Source organism: Doryrhamphus excisus, linkage group LG20, assembly GCF_037039965.1.
Source record: "Doryrhamphus excisus strain RoL-2023G ecotype Guam linkage group LG20, RoL_Dexc_Guam_v1.1, whole genome shotgun sequence".
NCBI lineage: Eukaryota > Metazoa > Chordata > Actinopteri > Syngnathiformes > Syngnathidae > Doryrhamphus > Doryrhamphus excisus.
Genome location: NC_136376.1, coordinates 10,540,001 through 10,559,005, shown reverse-complemented (window position 1 = coordinate 10,559,005; position 19,005 = coordinate 10,540,001). Strand labels below are relative to the sequence as shown.

The window sequence follows — 19,005 nt, the reverse complement described above, 5'->3', positions numbered from 1 at the left end:
GAATAAAAAAAAACTTACCACTTCCACACAAAATGGGAGGTCAACTTTTTTCCCCTATGTCAGGCAAGCAGTGTGAATATAATCTAATGTCATATTAATCAGTGTAACATTACTAATGTTTTGCATTTATTCAATAATTACTTTTTGGAAAAAAATGCATTGTTCGACCCGTGACAGTGAGAGACGGCCGCAAAAAACATATTTTTGTCACATTGTTAAGCATGAGAAACACTGACCCACTTTAATTTCTAGAAAAAGATGAATCTGTAAATATCACATATAAGCAATCAAAACTATCCCATTTGTTTTCAACTCCCCTCCCAACAAAAAAACACACTGTACTCTTACATTATAATTGCAAATCATGAGCATTTATATGGGCCCGAGGACGGAGACTTTGCATAATGTAAATCACACGGAAAGCCCTAGTATTCTTAAAAAGTAGTAACCTTACTGTAGTTGTTATACTCATCATAAGAATGAACAGCGCAGGCATATTATCATTTCTGATTAGCCAGAGGAGATGTCTTCCTCATTGGACATGCAAATCTCTCACATTTTGCACTGCCCTTGCCCATGGGATTTGTGAAGGGTATTTCACAAAAAGAAGTAGGATAGTACCGTTAATAGTAAGCCTGTCTGAAGTGACTCTGCACATTTTAATCCAAAAGGTGTTTTTGCAAATGTCCTGGAAGTTGACCCAAATGATGTTACATTGGAAGGATTTACAGACAGCCGAGCCTGTGATGTAATGTGTATAAACTGGCCACTGTGTGATGCAGTGTCAGAGCAGCACTAAAAGCTTTGTGGTAACATCCTGCTCGGCGAGGTGGTGGTGCGCTCCGGGCCCTATGTTTTGAATTTTACTGGTCATCACAGTCCTATGTGTGGCCCCTTCCTCCAGAGTTTCATGTGTGTGCATTGGTGAAAGTATCATCTTTGGATTACAATGATGAAAACATTGATTTTTTTTTTTTTGGAAGATTCCATTTTTCACTGCATATTAGTATGTTAAATCTCCTCAGATTTGGACTGCTGGGGTTGTAACATTTTAAGCTGCTCTGCAGAATTAGAATCAGCATTTTTTTTTCACAGTGTCACAGTGCTTCATTTATTATGTAGAGCCCTTGTGATTATGTATTTTTTTTTTGGTTCAATCTATGTCACATGACAATCACGCTCTCATATTCGTCATCAGTCTAATGCTAAAGTTTGACTTCCACATGTTTTATCTTTGAACAGTAGCAAATCTTAAACGGAACATAAGCAGAAATAATCAGTTATTGGGTCAAATATGTCACCATAATAAAACATTTATTGACTAAACAATACTTTAGGCCATAGCTTAGTAAAAAAAAAAGTTAAAAACAGTTTTGACAACATTAAAGTATTCTGAATTTTGATGAGTGACATATTCAATAAGTCAATGATCATGTTTTGCAATATCATGCGTAAGTAAAAAAAATGTAATACATATACTTAATATGGATGATGGGTGACTGATTAGGGAGTAATACTACCTCTAAGGAGTCAAGGTCACAGCAGTGTACCTTTCAACACATCTTTTATTATTGTTGACTTAATCATATTGTACTGAGCAACCATGAGCGTATTATGTGTCCCAAAAAGGTCAGAAATGTATTTTTACTTCTTGTTCTCACTCCTCTGTGTTTGAAGAAACCCTGAAGTCTCACAAAATTAGGCCAAAAATGAGACATAATATTCGTCGGAACTCATATTGAAATTAACACTTAATTACTCACATTGTACACAGAATAAGTACATAAAATAAGTAATAAAAACAATACATACAAGAATGAAATGAAACTAATCAAAAGCACAATGCTGCTTAGTTATTACTGTCACTTTCATAAGACCAGATCCTGTCTTAATGAGACTTGACTGTGTATGTGTAGATGCGTGAGGAGTTTAGTTTGCTGATGTTGTTTTGGCGTAGTTGCAACATATAGTAGCCTGTTTTGTTTTTACCATACAGAGATTGTTGATGGGTCTGCACTGTGTGAGAGTGGTTAGCGTGCAAGCCACACAGCTAGGAGACCCGGATTCGATTCCTTGCCCGGGTATCTCATTGTGGAGTTTGCATTTTCTCCCCGTGCATGCGTGGGTTTAGTCCGGGTACTCCGGTTTCCTCCCACATTCCAAAAACATGCTAGGTTAATTGGCGACTCCAAATTGTCCATAGGTATGAATGTGAGTGTGAATGGTTGTTTGTTTATACATATGTGCCCTGTGATTGGCTGGCGACCAGTCCGGGGTGTACCCCGCCTCTCAGAGGCCCAAAGACAGCTGGGATAGGCTTCAGCCTGCCCGCGACCCTTGTGAGGATAAGCGATACAGAAAATGGATGGATATTGTTGATCGACCGCCTCCTTGTCATCCTCACGTCAAAATACAATCTTTATCATTTAATGATGACAATCCATTGTTGAGAGTGTAGCTACGGGTATATTCTTCCACTGTAACTAGTTCTCAAGGGAGTCTTGTGATGATGGGCCAATATTAAGTTTTTCACTAATTTACAGGAGCATATTTGTAACGTCATAAACCGAAGCTAAACTAAACTAAACTAACTAGCCCACACACAAAGCAAACTTAATACTGTGTCTCACTTAGAGAACACGGTTGAGCCGTATTGGTCCATCCTGATTGTCTGAGCTCTCCTCACACAGCAGGGTAGGGTTTCTGCTAGTGTGAGAATCTGGTAGAGTGTTGACAGGCCAAAGTCTGAGTTAATGTGTCCCTGAAGCCAGCTGCTACTCTGAGGTATATAGAGGCAGTCAACCACAACTGAACCGAGACTAATCTGGCGAGTGATTAAAGCTCATTGGGAACAGTGCGATTTCTTCTCCAGTGCTTCTCCTGAAAACACTTTTGGGAAACCATCCAGTAACACAGTGCACTCGGCACTCGGCACTGGGCTGAGGCCTAGGAATAGCTTTGTCGAATTATGTTGTCAGGCTAAAAATAGATGGCAGGCCTTTATCCTTGACCTCTTTTTAGTGCGTTTTACTTCCATAATGCCGCATAACTGCCATCTACTGAGTATTATTAACATTTTTGAGTGTTTATAAATAAAATACAGTCATTAAAGTCAACACCTCTCTCTCTGCAATCAGGTAATTACGCTCATATTGCACATATTAATAAAACTGGCCTTTATTCCAGATCACAACCAGAGGCTGTGAGACAACGGAGATGACTTTACGGCGCAACGGATTGGGTCAGCTTGGCTTCCACGTCAACTTTGAGGGAATAGTGGCTGACGTGGAGCCCTTTGGCTTTGCCTGGAAGGCAGGCTTGAGACAGGGCAGCCGACTGGTGGAAATCTGCAAGGTAGCTGTTGCTACTCTCACCCACGAGCAGATGATTGACCTGCTGCGCACCTCCATCACTGTCAAGGTGGTCATCATCCAACCTTATGAAGACGGGACCCCCCGAAGGTAAGAAAAGTTGCTTACGACTGTCTTTCCGCTGCTATTAATTAGAGGACACGCTCATGTTTGCGTATCAGGTGGCATTTCTGCTCATATTTTAGCTCATTAGCATAGAAAAAATGCTTACTTGCTGTGTTTTCTGTTGAAAGCTTCCTTCCAGATGAAGCTCTCTGTACGTTGATGTAGGTGTGTCACATAATGTGTCAGCATGTCTGACTAATAATAATGAGGAACCTTTAGATGAATGGCTCAGCGCTACAGCTTTTGTCTAATGGCTCACATTTGCAGATTATGTGTTTTTCAATGTCCTCCCCATTCTTCTGTTCGGCAATTAGAGTGGGAGGGGCTGGCTTTTTGGGAACACTCACTCACGGTGAGACATAATTACCCAGAAGAACATATTTCAGATATTATGATGAGATGGAATGGACTGTGTCCAAATGATTTTTTCCAGCCCTGTGAGCTCTATCGCGACTTTATTCCCAATCTTATGAATAGATGACATATGGGCATACTGTGGGTGTCAAACTGATATCAATAAAATGCACTTGCTTGGTGGATGGAGTGGCCTGGTGGTGGTGGGGTTGTAGTGTGGGTAAGCCCATGTCGTACACTGGTACATTTTATTGACTGGATTTGGAATGAGATGCCGTGATGAGATCTTGAGGCTCATTGTTTTCCCATCCATCCACGACCATCACCTCCTGTTGCAAGCATCTGTACACAATTCCCGGAAGCTAAAAACATCCCAATTCCTGCATGACTAACATACTGACCAGACTCGACACCCACTGAGCATGCTCTGGATCAGCCTATATGGTATCTTTGTAACGGTAATGGTTTTATTTCATTTGAACATGCATCAGATTACAATTGAGTGCATCCCATAATCAGTTCACAGTTCCACATGTCCAAAAGGAGTAGGAAGAAGCAAAGCTTATTAAATCCTACCCCTCTATCTGGTACTTTTACAGTCAGTAACTGTTACATTTGTTCACTTCCTGCTTTTCTAATATAATTTTAAGTTGTTTTTTTTTTGTCACGTATTGAAGTATGAGGTGATATGAGCATCCAATGACATAATGGGTACCATAGTAAGTGTCAATATAGTGATATGTATAGCACATCATGACTGGTTCAAGACTCTTCATCCTTGTATTTAGCAAACATCAACTGCTTGTATTGTTTCTTGAATTGGCTCATCATTGTGCATTGTTTGAGGGTCTTATTCAATCGATTCCATAGTTTGATTCCACATACTGAAATGCTATGGCTTTTTACCGTAGTCCTTACTCGAACAATCAGCGACTTAATATACAACTTACCAGGGAATTTTCTTTTTCTCAATCCTGATATTGAGCATTGTTTTGTGGATGTTCCAGGCTACAACTGCCCAGTTCATCAGTACCCTTTACATCAGTACTCAAATAATCACGGCAGAATGTCTCTACCATTTCCTACTAGTCTTAGAAATTAAGAAGTTGGTGTTTAGGAACAATATTGTAGAGTATTTGCTATGGATGAATATTTTGGAATCATGGAAGTGAAGGAACAGCTCAACAGAAGATGAATAAACAGACCCCTGTATATTTATATTAACAGGTCAAACATTACACAGTAAGCACAGATTTGTTATAAGCGTGTGTTCTCATCTGGCAACAGAGGAGCAGCGTATTTGTTTCCCCAGATGATGGCCCATTACGTGCTTCCTCGGTGATGTGATGATCTGATGTCTAATCTTCTTACCAACATCAACAAACATACATGACAATCAGAATTGTAGTTCAGGGACGCTAACAAATCAAAACAAAACAATCATCCCACAGAGATTGATCCCACATCCAAGAGCTGTGGTCACAGCATGCACTTCGGACAGGGTCTTGTGAATGTTCTCTCAAGGCGAGAGGTCTGGTGAAGAATCTCGAGAGCACTCAGTTCCTTTTGCGGGTTGTGTCTTTGATTTTCTTGAGTGATGCAGTCAACAATGAGCGTTCCACTTTCTTCACAATTATCTCAAAAGAAAGGAATTCAGCCGGGACTCGGAAGGCCCCCAGTAAGTCCCCCATGACCTGAAAGATGGGGGCAAGCTTAACAATAGACTCAAGTCTCGTGACCTCTTGACAATGTAACCTGCTTTACATAGAAAAATATTTTCTTAACCAAATATGGGCAGGGATGCATATGTATTCTTTATTCATTTGGGATTCATGTCACATGTGATGGTAGATCTAGTTCTGTCCTTGTTTTGCAGCCAAACCCTTAACGTTGCTTAAACAGTTTTAGCCACTAGGTTTTAGCCAAATGTGGCCTGCAGGACACTAGCTTGAGGCCCCTGCCTTGATATGAAAGTTTAATGTTAGTGCGGCCCGCGCAAGTTTGATATGGATGCTGTGTGGTATCATGTACCCAGAAAAAATTATTACGTTTGATTAATGTTCATGTTAAAGGTTAAATAACTGTTAATAGTTGTCCTCCCTATTCGTGTGGAAGTGGTAAGTTTTTGGCTATTTAAGTTTAAAGGAAATAACTTGAAGGCTACCGTTTAGGTCGCTAGCTCTCTAGTTTGCGAGTTAGCATGTGTCTCAAGACCCTGCAGTTGCGCAATATGTTGTAAATAAAAAAAGTATAAATGTGACTATAGTCGTGTTTTGTCATGTCTACAGGGCTCTAATAATGCTTTGTTCATTTTAATCTGAAAAAAATAATTTGTCTACCCACCAACTATATGTGGTTTCTTAAGTTTTTATTATTTGCCGTTTCATTATTATTATTATATTTATTTATTACTGATTGATTGATTTTCTTTATTCTTGATTTGTTTATTTATTTTTCATCTTATTTTGTGTAGAAAAATAAAAAGTAAGAGATTTGGGAACAGTGGAATGATTTATCAGAGCTTTTCTCGTAGAAAATTGGAACCAAAGCGAAGTTTTTAATTTTTTTTGTTTTTAATAAATGCATTTTTTTTTTTTTTTTGGGAAAACCTGATGCGGCCCAGTCTCACCCAGACCCGAGCTCCAGTGGCCCCCAAGTAAATTGAGTTTGAGACCCCTGGACTAAAGGATGTCTCATTTGGTCGTTTTGATAAATGACATCAGGAAATGGAACCAAAAGATGCTGTCCTAATATCACCCAAGAGTATTTGATCCCAGGATTGAATGTTTATTTCAAATTAAAGTGGGTTCAACCTGCCTCAGACCCCCTGCTGATAACGAGTATTACTCGTGACATTTAGAAGGCCACTTGTGACCTTTTCTTTGAAGTGCCATCAGACTAGTCATCACGGATTTTCATCTGGACTCAAGTTAAGCCGGATTTCTCACTTCCCATGATGACACTCTGTGAAAGAAAGTGTTACTAAACAAAAACTGCGAACCTGCATCGCAAATTGCTCTGTTTAATCCCCCCCTTCGCTTTCTACAAAGAAATCCTCAAGGAGGCCTTTTTTCCTGTTTTATTTTTATTTTTTGCAAAGTCTACACTTTAGAGCACACCTTCTTAATGACCCTCCGACAATGCTCCACAAGGGCTTGGTGAAGGTCGCAACCTCTCTGGCTCTTTGCTGTGACACAGACTGTGGGAATGGATTAGCATGTCCTTCAGTCCCTGGCCATGTCATTGAAGTGACAGCTCTCTGACTCGGGTCCAAGGTCCTGTTGTCACATTCATCTATTCTATTTTCTTAAGAGCCAATAGCGGATTACCCACCCAACTTGCCAAGTCAGTTGTAACGTTTTTTTTGTTGTTGTTGTTACACTTGTGTATGTAAAATGATTCCCTCTTAAGCAAGGCATGACTGTACTTGGTTGATGGTTTTAAGTTGTTTTTGTCCTGTTTCTCGACAAGCTTATACGCCATTGTGGTTACATTTATAGCCTCTTAAGTAAAGCTGCATTAGCTTGTGTTGTGGCCGTTCTTGTTGGAATTGAGAGGAAGCAGACAGCGTGTCATTTCACACCAGTCCCTCTCCTTTTAAAGCTGGATGAATGTGTCTACCAGCCTTTTTTTCCCCCCCACCGCCATGCTTAAGCTCAGGTTTAGTGCTGGTTTCCTGCTGTTTTGCAATGATTTATACAGAGAGACAGAGTCACCCCCTATACATTACAGCACAGAAAAACATTCAGACAGTATGAGTTGTTTCCAAAAGGCAGCACTGAGCCGGAATATTAGGATCATACCATGTCTTTTCTTGACTATTGTGGTGTAAAAAAAAAATCTGAAAAGTCAAAGCAAGCACAGCTAGAAACCACATTGAGACCTTTCCTGTTGACAAGCTGTGGCTCACGTTTAGTCTTTCAAGCAGTAATCATGTGTGGCATCCTGGCATTATCATATACACACAGTTAATCAAGGTGTTGATGGGTGCGTTAGCAATACTGTGGAGCACAAATTTAGCAACATTCCTGAGGATTTAGCACATTTTCAACCCTTATTAAAAACTAATGACAGATTAATATCTGGATTAGTAGAATAGAGAAGCAATATCTATCACTTATACACATCATAGTGGCAGATACAAGGTAAGAGGCAATGTAGCCCCATCCCACTCCCCTCAAAAATGACAAATCCGATGCCGTCATGAATGTCACTGTACCACACATGCCATACACTACACATGAAGTAAATTCATTATTTAAACCACAAGATCTAGAGGATGTTGTGCATGCCATTAACAGTAACTTCACCATAACATGTTCTTGACATTGGCCAGATGGGTGGGATGGATGAATGGAGGAAGCTGTGGATGATTTTATGGTTGGATCGTGTAACACTCACAGCCTCAGTCAGATGCCAGCTGTAAACATTCAGCCAGCCATGGCCTAGTTTGATGAAAGCGTCTCACTTACATGGATTACTTGCTTCCTTCACAATCAGTCAGTACACCCTCCTCCAGCCTCTCTGTTTGTACGTGTGACCACAGCAATGTATACACCGAGTTCCACCCGTCAGTGGGTTCTAGAAAATAGGCTTTGGAGGAGCAGGAAAGTGCAATCATGAGGGTCATGCTTGAGGTACTTTTGGCGAGCTTGCACAACATCCAGGCTATTTAACCCTAACCCATCGCCCTGTGAGCCCTTTCCTCTGAAAAGCCCATGCTCGCAGATTAATGTTGCATGAAACAGCATCCCTAGGCCGGTACGCTGCAGAGATCCTCACTGTTGTTAACATTAATGGGATGGAGGACTTCACAGCTTTTAAAGTGCATTGTGACTACATTGTTTACTAACAACAAACAAATGTGTGCCTATGTTGGGTCATTTTGCCACTAGTGTATGCGAAGGGGTGCTGGAGCCTATCCCAGCTGTCTTCGGGCGAGAGGCGGGGTACACCCCGGACTGGTCACCAGCCAATCACAGGGCACATATAGACAAACAACCATTCACACTCACATTCATACCTATGGACAATTTGGAGTCGCCAATTAACCTAGCATGTTTTTGGAATGTGGGAGGAAACCGGAGTACCCGGAGAAAACCCATGCATGCACGGGGAGAACATGCAAACTCCACACAGAGATGGCGGGTGGAATTGAACCCTTGTCTCCTAGCCGAGCAGGAAAGTTATTGAAGCAAAAAAATGCTTTGGTCTGGAGGACTGGATTCTGGAGTGAGTGACTGTGGGAACTAAGGCACATAAATTTAGAGTAATTTCTGGTATTTAGGTAGGTTTGTACTGCATTAACTACTGCAATTGTATGCATCTTATTGTAAAGTGTTACCTAACACTTGGATATAGATTGACTCCATCTTACAAAAGAATACAGTAAAGATAATATGAACAGTGACAGTACTTGCATCCATCATATAGTATACGTATATACCTATATATGTATATATAGTATATATACCTATAGACAATTTGGAGTCGCCAATTAACCTAGCCTTATTAACCTTTTGGAATGTGGGAGGAAACCGGAGTACCCGGAGAAAACCCACGCATGCACGGGGAGAACATGCAAACTCCACACAGAGATGGTGGAGGGTGGAATTAAACCCTGGTCTCCTAGCTGTGAGGTCTGCGCGCTAACCACTAGACCGCCATGCCGCCCCGGTCTTGTCATGACAATTGCAAATCCTGATCATCTTGCCCTTTTCCCCGCAGTAATGTTTTCTGACATTACAGAGTGCAATAACTAGTGTGATTACTGTAGCTGCGACTATTGATTCCAAATGGGGATGTTATACAACTTCATGTCAACAAAATCCCAACTATCCCTTTCCCACAGAGGTACTTTTGGTCCATAATAAGTGTTCTCTGACTTCAGTGTAAGATTTTCTTCTCATTCTTAAAGATTAATGCACTCATTTGCATCTTAATAAGGGTTTGATTGTTTTGTATTAATAGTGTGCTAGGCTTCAGTTCCGTCTCATCTTCACGGAGCTCTTTATCGCCTTTCAGAGTAATGTTCCATACCACTGCTTTTTTTTTCCCAACCCTGTTTGTGGAGCAGTTGCTTTAACTTTTACTACTCAGCAGTAATAGACACAGTTAATGTGCTATTAGCACTTAGCTGATTGTTCAACATCATGCATGACAAATATAGCTTCCCTTCAACTGATTTCCCAAAGGTCTGAGATGAGGTCATACAGTAAACGGAAACAGAAACAAGTTGCCAATGCTTTGCCTTTATACTACAGTATGTTTACTTTTCACTTTCCCCGTCTCCCCTACAGGGGCTGCTCTGAGCTTTACCGCATTCCCATGGTGGAGTACAAAGTGGACAGCGAGGGTACACCCTGTGAGTACAAGACACCGTTCAGGAGGAACACCACTTGGCATAGGGTTCCCACAGCCGCTGGAGCGCCTTTATCCCGAGGATCACCTACTCAAGGCCCCGACCGCCTCCAGTGCCAACAGATCCTACAACAGCATCAGGCCGCTATACCACGAAGCACATCCTTTGACAGGAAGTTACCAGATGGATGCAGGTACTGTCACTGTTCATATTATCTTTACTGTATTCTTTTGTAAGATGGAGTCAATATATATCCAAGTGTTAGGTAACACTTTACAATAAGATACATACAACTGCAGTAGTTAATGCAGTACGAACCTATAACTACCAGTAACTACTCTAAATGTATGTGCCTTAGTTCCCACAGTCACTCACTACAGAATCCAGTCCTCCTGACCAAAGCATTTTTTTGCTTCAATAACTTTCCTGCTTGGGTAGGAGACCAGGGTTCAATTCCACTCTCAGCCATCTCTGTGTGGAGTTTGCATGTTCTCCCCGTGCATGCGTGGGTTTTCTCCGGGTACTCCGGTTTCCTCCCACATTCCAAAAACATGCTAGGTTAATTAGCAACTCCAAATTGTCCATAGGTATGAATGTGAGTGTGAATGGTTGTTTGTCTATATGTGCCCTGTGATGTGGGTGTACCCCTCCTCTCGCCCGAAGACAGCTGGGATAGGCTCCAGCACCCCCTCGACCCTCGTGAGGAAAAAGCGGTAGAAAATGAATGAATGAATGAATGAATGAACTTTCCTGCTCGTTCTGCATTGTTGTAATGCCCACAAAACTTTGTTGTTTTTTCAGTATATAAGAAAATGTTAAATGTTTTCTTAAAACTACTGAGGCCTTCGGAGTTATTGAAACTTATTGAAATCTCAGTCACCCCAAAAACTTGTTGTGTTGAATATGCTGGTCATACAGGACGTTTGCGGTTCCTCTCATAAAAACAAACATAAGGGCAAAACATATTGTGAAGGACATAAATTGTTCCCAAGCAAAATTGTCAAATGAAAATGTGCTTTTTAAGAAGCCCCACAGTTTGACTAAAGCATTGCTTTCAATCAAACATCCTAAACTCAAAGATCCGATCCTTTGAGGTGTATCTTTGAATCCTCAACCTTTTTAAGATTCGGGACAAACAAAAACCGGAGAAACTCTAGTAAGGGCTGCTTTTGTGTTTTGCTATTTGCATACATATAAATGGAACATTTTATTCCAATGAATTCAGCGCTCCTCTTTCATCTCTCTTTGATGATAGGGTCTCGCTCAGTTTTTAGATGGCCTCTTTCGGACATCTCCATCCAGCCATGTTGAGCAGTGATTTGTTCATCCTAATGAAACCCCTACAGTCATGATAACCTTTCCACAGTGTCACAATGACCCCCTGTGGTTTTGCCCGCTCTCACTGTACTGGGACAACGACTGCCTCCTCTGCCTAATCAGAGTTCCTGTCAGTGGGAGCACTCCATTTTCCATTCTTTCTTTCTCTGCATGTATGCCTCCCACTCCATGCTCCCTGCGCCTCTGCGCACCGCTGAAGAGGAGGTGATGGGGACACTGACACAGCTCGGCTCATCTCATCCAATTACTGCAGAAACAAAGAGAGTGTTCCACTCCAGACCAGGATATGAGCATGCCCAGTGGGAGTGGGAGCTGAGGAGAAAATATTGCACGAGGGCAAGAAATATAAATCAACATTGACATTGATTGATACAAAATTCCATCATTGCAATTTCTTAAAAAGGTTCATCGTGTCTTAAATGACTTCTATGTGGACCACTGTGCCTGCCTTTTGTGGTGATAGCCTAAAATCAAAGTATGATGCGATGCATTTCTACAATGCTGCAATGAGCAACCATAATAATAGATATATTACATTAATATATCTGTGACGGTCTCAATCACAATTATTTCATTCGTTCATTAATGCATTTTCTATAGTTTGTCCTCATTAGACTCTCAGATGGGCTGGAGCCTATCCCAACTAAAAAAGAGACAGTGCCTGAAATAAAGACACAGAACTTGAGTACTTTACCGACGACCTGAAGACAATGTCTAAAATGTAAAATAACTTTATGTCTACAGGATGATGCAGGATTTGGAGAATCCCCAGGTGACTTCCTGTAACAAGGGAGAACAGCATTACCGCAGCTCCCCCAGTAACCAGTCCTCCTCCAGTGACCCAGGACCATGTGGCAGCAGCTCCTGGTCCCAACAGCCTGGATATGATGGGTGTGTGGTATTTCAGTTCTGGAAGAATAGCAGAATCATGAAGGTGGATATTGTATATTCAGTGGTAGTGGTATATTCAGTGGTATATTTGAAATTTCCATATTGTGCTTTTTCATTGTAAAGAAAACTGAATAGAAAAGAAAGGAACCCGCTGAGTAAACACTGAGATATCATGATAGCAATTGTTCTTTACTCTTAATTATATTTAGTGCATTCATATTATGTTGCGATGAACAGGCCAAAGAAGACTGGATACAGTTGGATAAAAATTTGATTTGAACGCTAAAATCATCACACAGCAACTTAATATGCAAAAGCTAGCTACGAAATATACAATACAAGTTACAATAGCGGCTGTAGAGGGAGACAAGGCCATCACTACGGTATTGCAACTGAATTAACTAATGATGGGAAGCAATGCATGATGGGAAGAAGTTAAAATAGTTGTTTTTTTTATTTTGCACTTGGTCAGGAAGGGCATCCGGAATATAAGAGGCCAAAAATCAGTATGCGGATCAAAAAAGATCTGCTGTGGCGACTCCGTGATCAGGAAAAAGACAAAAAAACAAACATTGATATTTGTCTTGTATCTTTCTTATCTGCCTTTTGCGTATGAAGTTGTCTAATGATTTGAGCATTCTTTCTAAGATGACACCATGAGTCAGACTGTTGTATTGAGTATTGAATCATCCATTCGGTTTAAAAAGCCTTAAAGCCAAGTGATACCTTTTGTGTCTCCAGACCATTTACCCATCATCCAGAATTGCTGCTGGAGTTTAGCCAAAGTAACTAGACATGGCCTTCAAAAAGCCCTTATTCAAAGTGAATTAAAGGCTGCTAAAGATTGCTTCTCAAAATGTTTCATTTCGAGAGAGACCAAGAGGGTTGTTGTCGTCTCTTATCCTAGTTTGTCAGAAGCTCTGTAATGCAGAATACTCCAGTTTAACAGCTTACACTCAAACTGGCATAGGAGCAGAATGCACCAGAGACCAATATCTGTCTGTGAGAGGTTACAGACCATGACAAGAAGCTTTGCTTGCACTAAACTTTGCAAGGATCCGTATCGCTGTGGTCTGTCAGCGCCAACACCATGCAGAAAAGAACAAGACCTATTGACTAGCCAATTGATCTCCAGCTAGAGTCACTCTGAAAGATCAAAAGTCACTGTGCCCTCCACTCAGGAGATAGAACCCCATTAGCTCTAATAGCTTTCATTAAAAGAAGTTGGAAAAAGTGTCTTCTCGTTTTCTGAAGAGCAAGACAGTTCCTGGAATGCTGAGTCATTGAAAGGTCTTTTGTGTGCTTCTCAAGTGTTTCAGACCTCAGTGATTGCACACTAATTGCCTCACATCTGCGGAAAATCTATCAAAGCCTTTCTTTTTGTGGTATACACTTCTTAAAGTGTCCTTTCTCCTCTTTTTTTCCTCTGCAGATGCCCCTCTCCAATTCTCCATGAGCATGCAGGAGACATCCCAGGGGGTGATGGAGACATCCACAGGGAGAGAGAGCCCACATTGGAGAGGACCAGGTCGGCAGGTGAGTCCTTTATGTGACCGCACAAGCTGGATGTAACATCTGCAGATTTCATTTTAATATGCCTGCATTTTCTTCATGCTGACCTGTAGAGGCCAAGTGGCACATCCCATGCACCAAGATTCTGAACCCACTGAAGCAGCGAGAAGGAAGTAAAGACTCACCCAACAAGCTCTCCAGGGTAAAAATTCTAATGTCTCTTTTGATGTGACATTTATTGGACACGATTTCTGGACAATGCATCCTTTCACCTCTGATCAGACTTGATTATGGGCTTACCAGCAACTCTCTTTTCTTGTCGTTCCCTCGAGCTGCGCTTGACATGCATCACTTTCCTCACATCAGCTCGTTCACAAGTGTCCCGTCTTATTGTTTATTTTGGCATGTCTCACTCTTTGCTCAGAAACATTTCCCCGAAAGATTGAATACATTGAATACACATACATGATGTGCTATATATATCACTATATTGACAGTTACTATGGTACCCATTATGGCATTGTATGGTCATATCAATGGTGCATTATTAAAAAAAAACAAAAAACAAAAAAAAAACCTTGAACTGTATTAGCAGGAAAGCAGGAAGTGAACAAATGTAACAGTTACTGATTGTAAAAGTACCAGATGGAGGAGTAGGATTTAATAAGCTTTGCTTCTTCCTACTCCTTTTGGACATGTGGAACTGTGAACTGATTATGGGATGCACTCAATTGTAATCTGATGCATGTTCAAATGATATAAAACCATAACCATAATTCCAACTTTACGCATTTCCACATGGTCAATAGCAAACTTTTCATGCAGTTGTTATGCATGAAACGGATGTCAGATGTGCTATATATATCACTATATTGACACTATGGTACCCATTATGTCATTGGATGGTCATATCACCTCATACTTTGGTACGAGGTGCATTATTAAAAAAAAAACTAAACTGTATTATGGAAAGCAGGAAGTGAACAAATGTAACAGTTACTGATTGTAAAAGTACCAGATGGAGGGGTAGGATTTAATAAGCTTTGCTTCTTCCTACTCCTTTTGGACATGTGGAACTGTGAACTGATTATGGGATGCACTCAATTGTAATCTGATGCATGTTCAAATGAAATAAAACCATTACCATTACCATTCAATAACTAAATGTATTGTTGCCAAACTCAGTCCATCAACGGCATCCAAGTCTTTCAGTCGGTGCTCCATCAAACAATGGTAGTGGATTCAGATTTAAGCCATTCCCTCGGTACTGTATCGCGTGTTTCTAATACAGAGGCCTAGTGTTTTAATTGAAGTGTAACTCTTTTTGATATAATGTGATATGAATTTATTTGGCCCCCATGACTTTGCAGTCATTAGGGATGCGTCGTGATCCCATTTCAGTTCAAATGCTCACATAAAGAGTTCCATTTAGCTTCTACTTGTCAAATGTTGTATGACTGCGTGGATCTAAGCGGAGAAAAGAGGTGAAGTTGCTGGTGCTGACAACATTGTACTACACAAATATGACTTCTTCCTGTGGGCAAAGTTCCTTAGAAGTAGGTCAGGGATACACGTAGTCTCTTATTTGGTATCAACAAACACCTGTAACTGTTATTTGCAGCTACTGTTTAACTTGTCTGACATACCTCTCTCTCTCGCTCTTTCCTTGCACTAGATGGGCGATAAGAACTCAAGCCACTCAAGTAGCAACACTCTGTCAAGCAATGCCTCTAGCAACAGTGATGATAAGCACTTTGGCTCAGGTGACTTGATGGACCCGGAGATGTTGGGTCTCACTTACATCAAAGGGGCCTCCACAGACAGTGGCATCGACACCAACCCCTGCATGGTCCCCGGGACTCGAGTGTTGATGCAGAGCAGGGTGGGAGAACAGGGCCACGCATGGGTATCGGAGCACCACGAGGACATGGCATCAGAAGAGGATCATGGAAAACCATACCTACCGCAGGGTTACGCCTCCGCCTTAATGGCCAGTAATGTGGCAGATGGCAGCATCGGAGACCTGAGCGAGATATCTTCACACTCAAGGTATAACAGATGCCCTAAACCTAGTTAAGATTAGTGCAGAATCTGTTGTTCTTAAGTCTTTCTGTGCACATGGCAACCAAACATTTCAAAGCAATGCGCAGCAAGTGAGGCTTTAAGCATCTCTATACTTTTCTTGACCATGAAAACTACAGAAGTGACAAAATGATAGCCTAAACATAATAGCAGGGTGGCACGGTCACGGATATTTCAAATGCACACGTTGCATTTATGCTTGCCATGTCAGCTTCTTAGGAAATGTCTTATTTGTCATTTGCTTACTAAAATGGAAATTTAAAGTCACATTTGATGACATCAAGAAGGCATCATCACAATAATGCATAAAGCTTTGCGTGTCTAAAATAACGAGGGAAGAAATGATGTGCTTCTAAATGGGCCATTGATGAACGATGAATGTTAATTACATCCTAGAGACTGTCTGGTCGAGGATTAAGAAGCATATCGAATGAATGAACGAGACTGCCTGGTAACCAGCTCTAAACTGGACAGAATGGCAACAAGAGAGGTCGTTTTTATGGGCTATGGTTTCCATGGTGTTGTGTTCATTTTTGGAAAAGATGACAGATTAGTCTAAGAAGAATTTTGTGATAAAGAACACTTAAAAGCTGTAGATAATTACTGGATACCTATTTATATGACAGCCAAAATGTATCCCACTGGACATGCTTCTGTTCTTTCATTACACTTCAACCATTTGACAAATAAGTACATTTGTCAAAATGAAACCATTTCTACACAATGTTTAGAACTCGTTTTGTCATAATTACATCAAATAAGGGATGAACTGCAACATATGTTATGCACAAAACCTAACATGGCAAAAATTTTTACTATTATTATTAATGTTATTAATGCCATTATGGCCCCTCAGGTTGTACCGCGTCATTGTTGCATCATTGCTGCTGTTTGGGGGATTTTCAAAATGACAATATCACAGGCGAGGAACAAAGACAGGGACATAAAACTAAACTTTTGTGATATATTCTTACCGGGGGCCATTGTGTGACACAAAGATGTACATAAAGGAATATGTTATGGTTATGGTTGAACTTTTCACCTCTTACTCATGACCCTCAGCTTGACTCATCCAGCTGTGTCGACGCTTCTTAGTGGAGCATGTTGTCAGGCTGAAGTAACACGGGGGGGGTCTTCATCACATTCTCATTCAAGTGCCCCTCCTCACCAGTCTGGTGTCCATCTGGGAAAGAAGAGAGTGTGAAAAAGACTGGCTGGTCACAGTCTCCATGGAATAGAATAAAGTCTTTTATGTTTATGCCACGTAGGATTATGACGTCATGGTCTTAAACTGTCACAACTCTCGAGTCTCCTCAGAGCAGCGTTGAAAAAGAGTCCTTTGGCATCACCTTGACCGCTTCCCATCGCTTTCATGTAATTGTTTTTGACACCAGTGCCATTTGAACCAACAGTGCAGCAGCAGGAGTACATTTAGCAGGGTGTGGCCCAGATGGTCATGAATATGTAAATGGTGCATGGAGTGACACCAACTCATGCCAACTTTGAGTGTTAAGTTGACTAGAAAACAAGATCAAACAGGATCAAACCTCGAAATCTTAATCTTAGTCCAGCGAAACGACCAAAGCCTGATTCAAAATCATGCTTCATTTTATAATCTTTTATAATGAAGTACATATTTATTGACTTACCATGTCATGGTATTCAGTTCAGATTTGTGAGACAAATAATAGCATGAAGTGATGTCCTCCTGAGAGAAGCGTCCATAAATCATTATGTCATCTCATATTTATTTTTTGTCTGCTTTTTAAACCCTTCATTTGCTCACCATTTGAGTTGCATTCTGTTTTTGTTTTCTTTATTTTTTGCTGTCTGGCCAGTGGCTCTCATCACTCTGGCAGTCCCTTGGCGCGTGGTGCCAGATACTGTATGTCGGCCGACTCCTGCAAGGTGTACACCATCCCTCAGACCGGCAGCTCAGGTGCAGGGTCAGAAGCGGGGCCAGGACCGGAGTGTGGTCTGGGTCCCAGCTCAGGAGCTTGTGGACAAACACGCACACAGCCAGATGGCAATCCCCCAGTGACGACAACTGATAATGATGATGCTGATGCTCACAGCAATGAGGGACCTCCCAACATTTCAGAGTGTGGGTGAGTGTGTTTGTGAACGAGACACAGACGGAAAAAGATTTATTATGCACGGTATCAGCCAGACTCATTGTAAAAGTCCCCCTCCGCCGCATAAACTCAGCTTGATTGAGGCCAACGGGTACAAAATAAATACGCTCAATGAAGGTAGGAAAATAACACACTTGGCACATGTCACTTGTGGTTATTGATTGTTCCCGAGAAGCCGCTTCCCTGTCGACCCCCCAGCCTGAGTCTCTATCAGATCTCTGGTAGACGTCAAGCAGAGATCCACAAAGTTATGCAAAATATTGCCGAGGGAGATCAATGCATGCTGCCTGGTTGAGGCTGATTCCTCCCACAGGCTCGCTGATGATAAAATGGTGGTCTGCAAATAACACAGCCATTGATTGCGTATGAGGGTATGTATAGTATATGTATGTGTCAGGGTTTTTAAAAGGTAGAAGCTCATTCCGAAAGAGACGATGTGTTTAAATAATTCCATTTAGCCTGTGAAATTTGTTTTTTAAGGGCTCTGTGATTGATCACATGTGCTGAAGTCATCTTCTGCAGACTTATGAAAAAGCCCTCTAATTCGGTTATCTTCCCCATCGGGTTGTTTATTATTTATTTACCTCACAAAAGCCAGTCTCATGATGAATGGCATAATATTTTTCACATATATTGTTCTAACATAATGAAGTTTCTCATGACCCTTTTGAAAAGCGTCCCTCGTCTGCTTTAACACTATTCATTGTGTGCAACCGTGCTTCTAACACCTTTCTTCTCTTTCACTAACTCCGTCTTGTTCCAGAGGAGCGGAGAGCTTGTTAGCACTCCTTCTCAAAATGCTGTCTGAGCGTGCAAGGTACACAAACAATGGAAATCAACCCCGTTGCCCCCAGCT

At 41.2% G+C, this 19,005-nt stretch overlaps 1 protein-coding gene across 6 annotated transcripts in view; it reads left to right on the top strand.

Moving 5' to 3' along the window:
• LOC131108086 (signal-induced proliferation-associated 1-like protein 2) overlaps nucleotides 1-19,005 on the top strand; it is a 109,560-nt gene that overhangs the window by 74,455 nt on the left and 16,100 nt on the right. For 4 of the 6 annotated variants that reach the window (XR_013625074.1, XM_058058840.2, XM_058058845.2 and 1 more), the window contains exons 9-16: nucleotides 3,187-3,461; nucleotides 10,130-10,384; nucleotides 12,274-12,420; nucleotides 13,853-13,956; nucleotides 14,046-14,134; nucleotides 15,608-15,981; nucleotides 17,853-18,122; nucleotides 18,913-18,966. Coding sequence is in view for 5 of the 6 variants with exons in the window: in XM_058058840.2 (XP_057914823.2) it covers nucleotides 3,187-3,461; nucleotides 10,130-10,384; nucleotides 12,274-12,420; nucleotides 13,853-13,956; nucleotides 14,046-14,134; nucleotides 15,608-15,981; nucleotides 17,853-18,122; nucleotides 18,913-18,966 (1,568 nt within the window). In the remaining variant the exon portion in view is untranslated. The remainder of the gene's footprint in view (nucleotides 1-3,186; nucleotides 3,462-10,129; nucleotides 10,385-12,273; nucleotides 12,421-13,852; nucleotides 13,957-14,045; nucleotides 14,135-15,607; nucleotides 15,982-17,852; nucleotides 18,123-18,912; nucleotides 18,967-19,005) is intronic. The other 2 variants (XM_058058844.2, XM_058058846.2) reach the window with 2 other exon arrangements.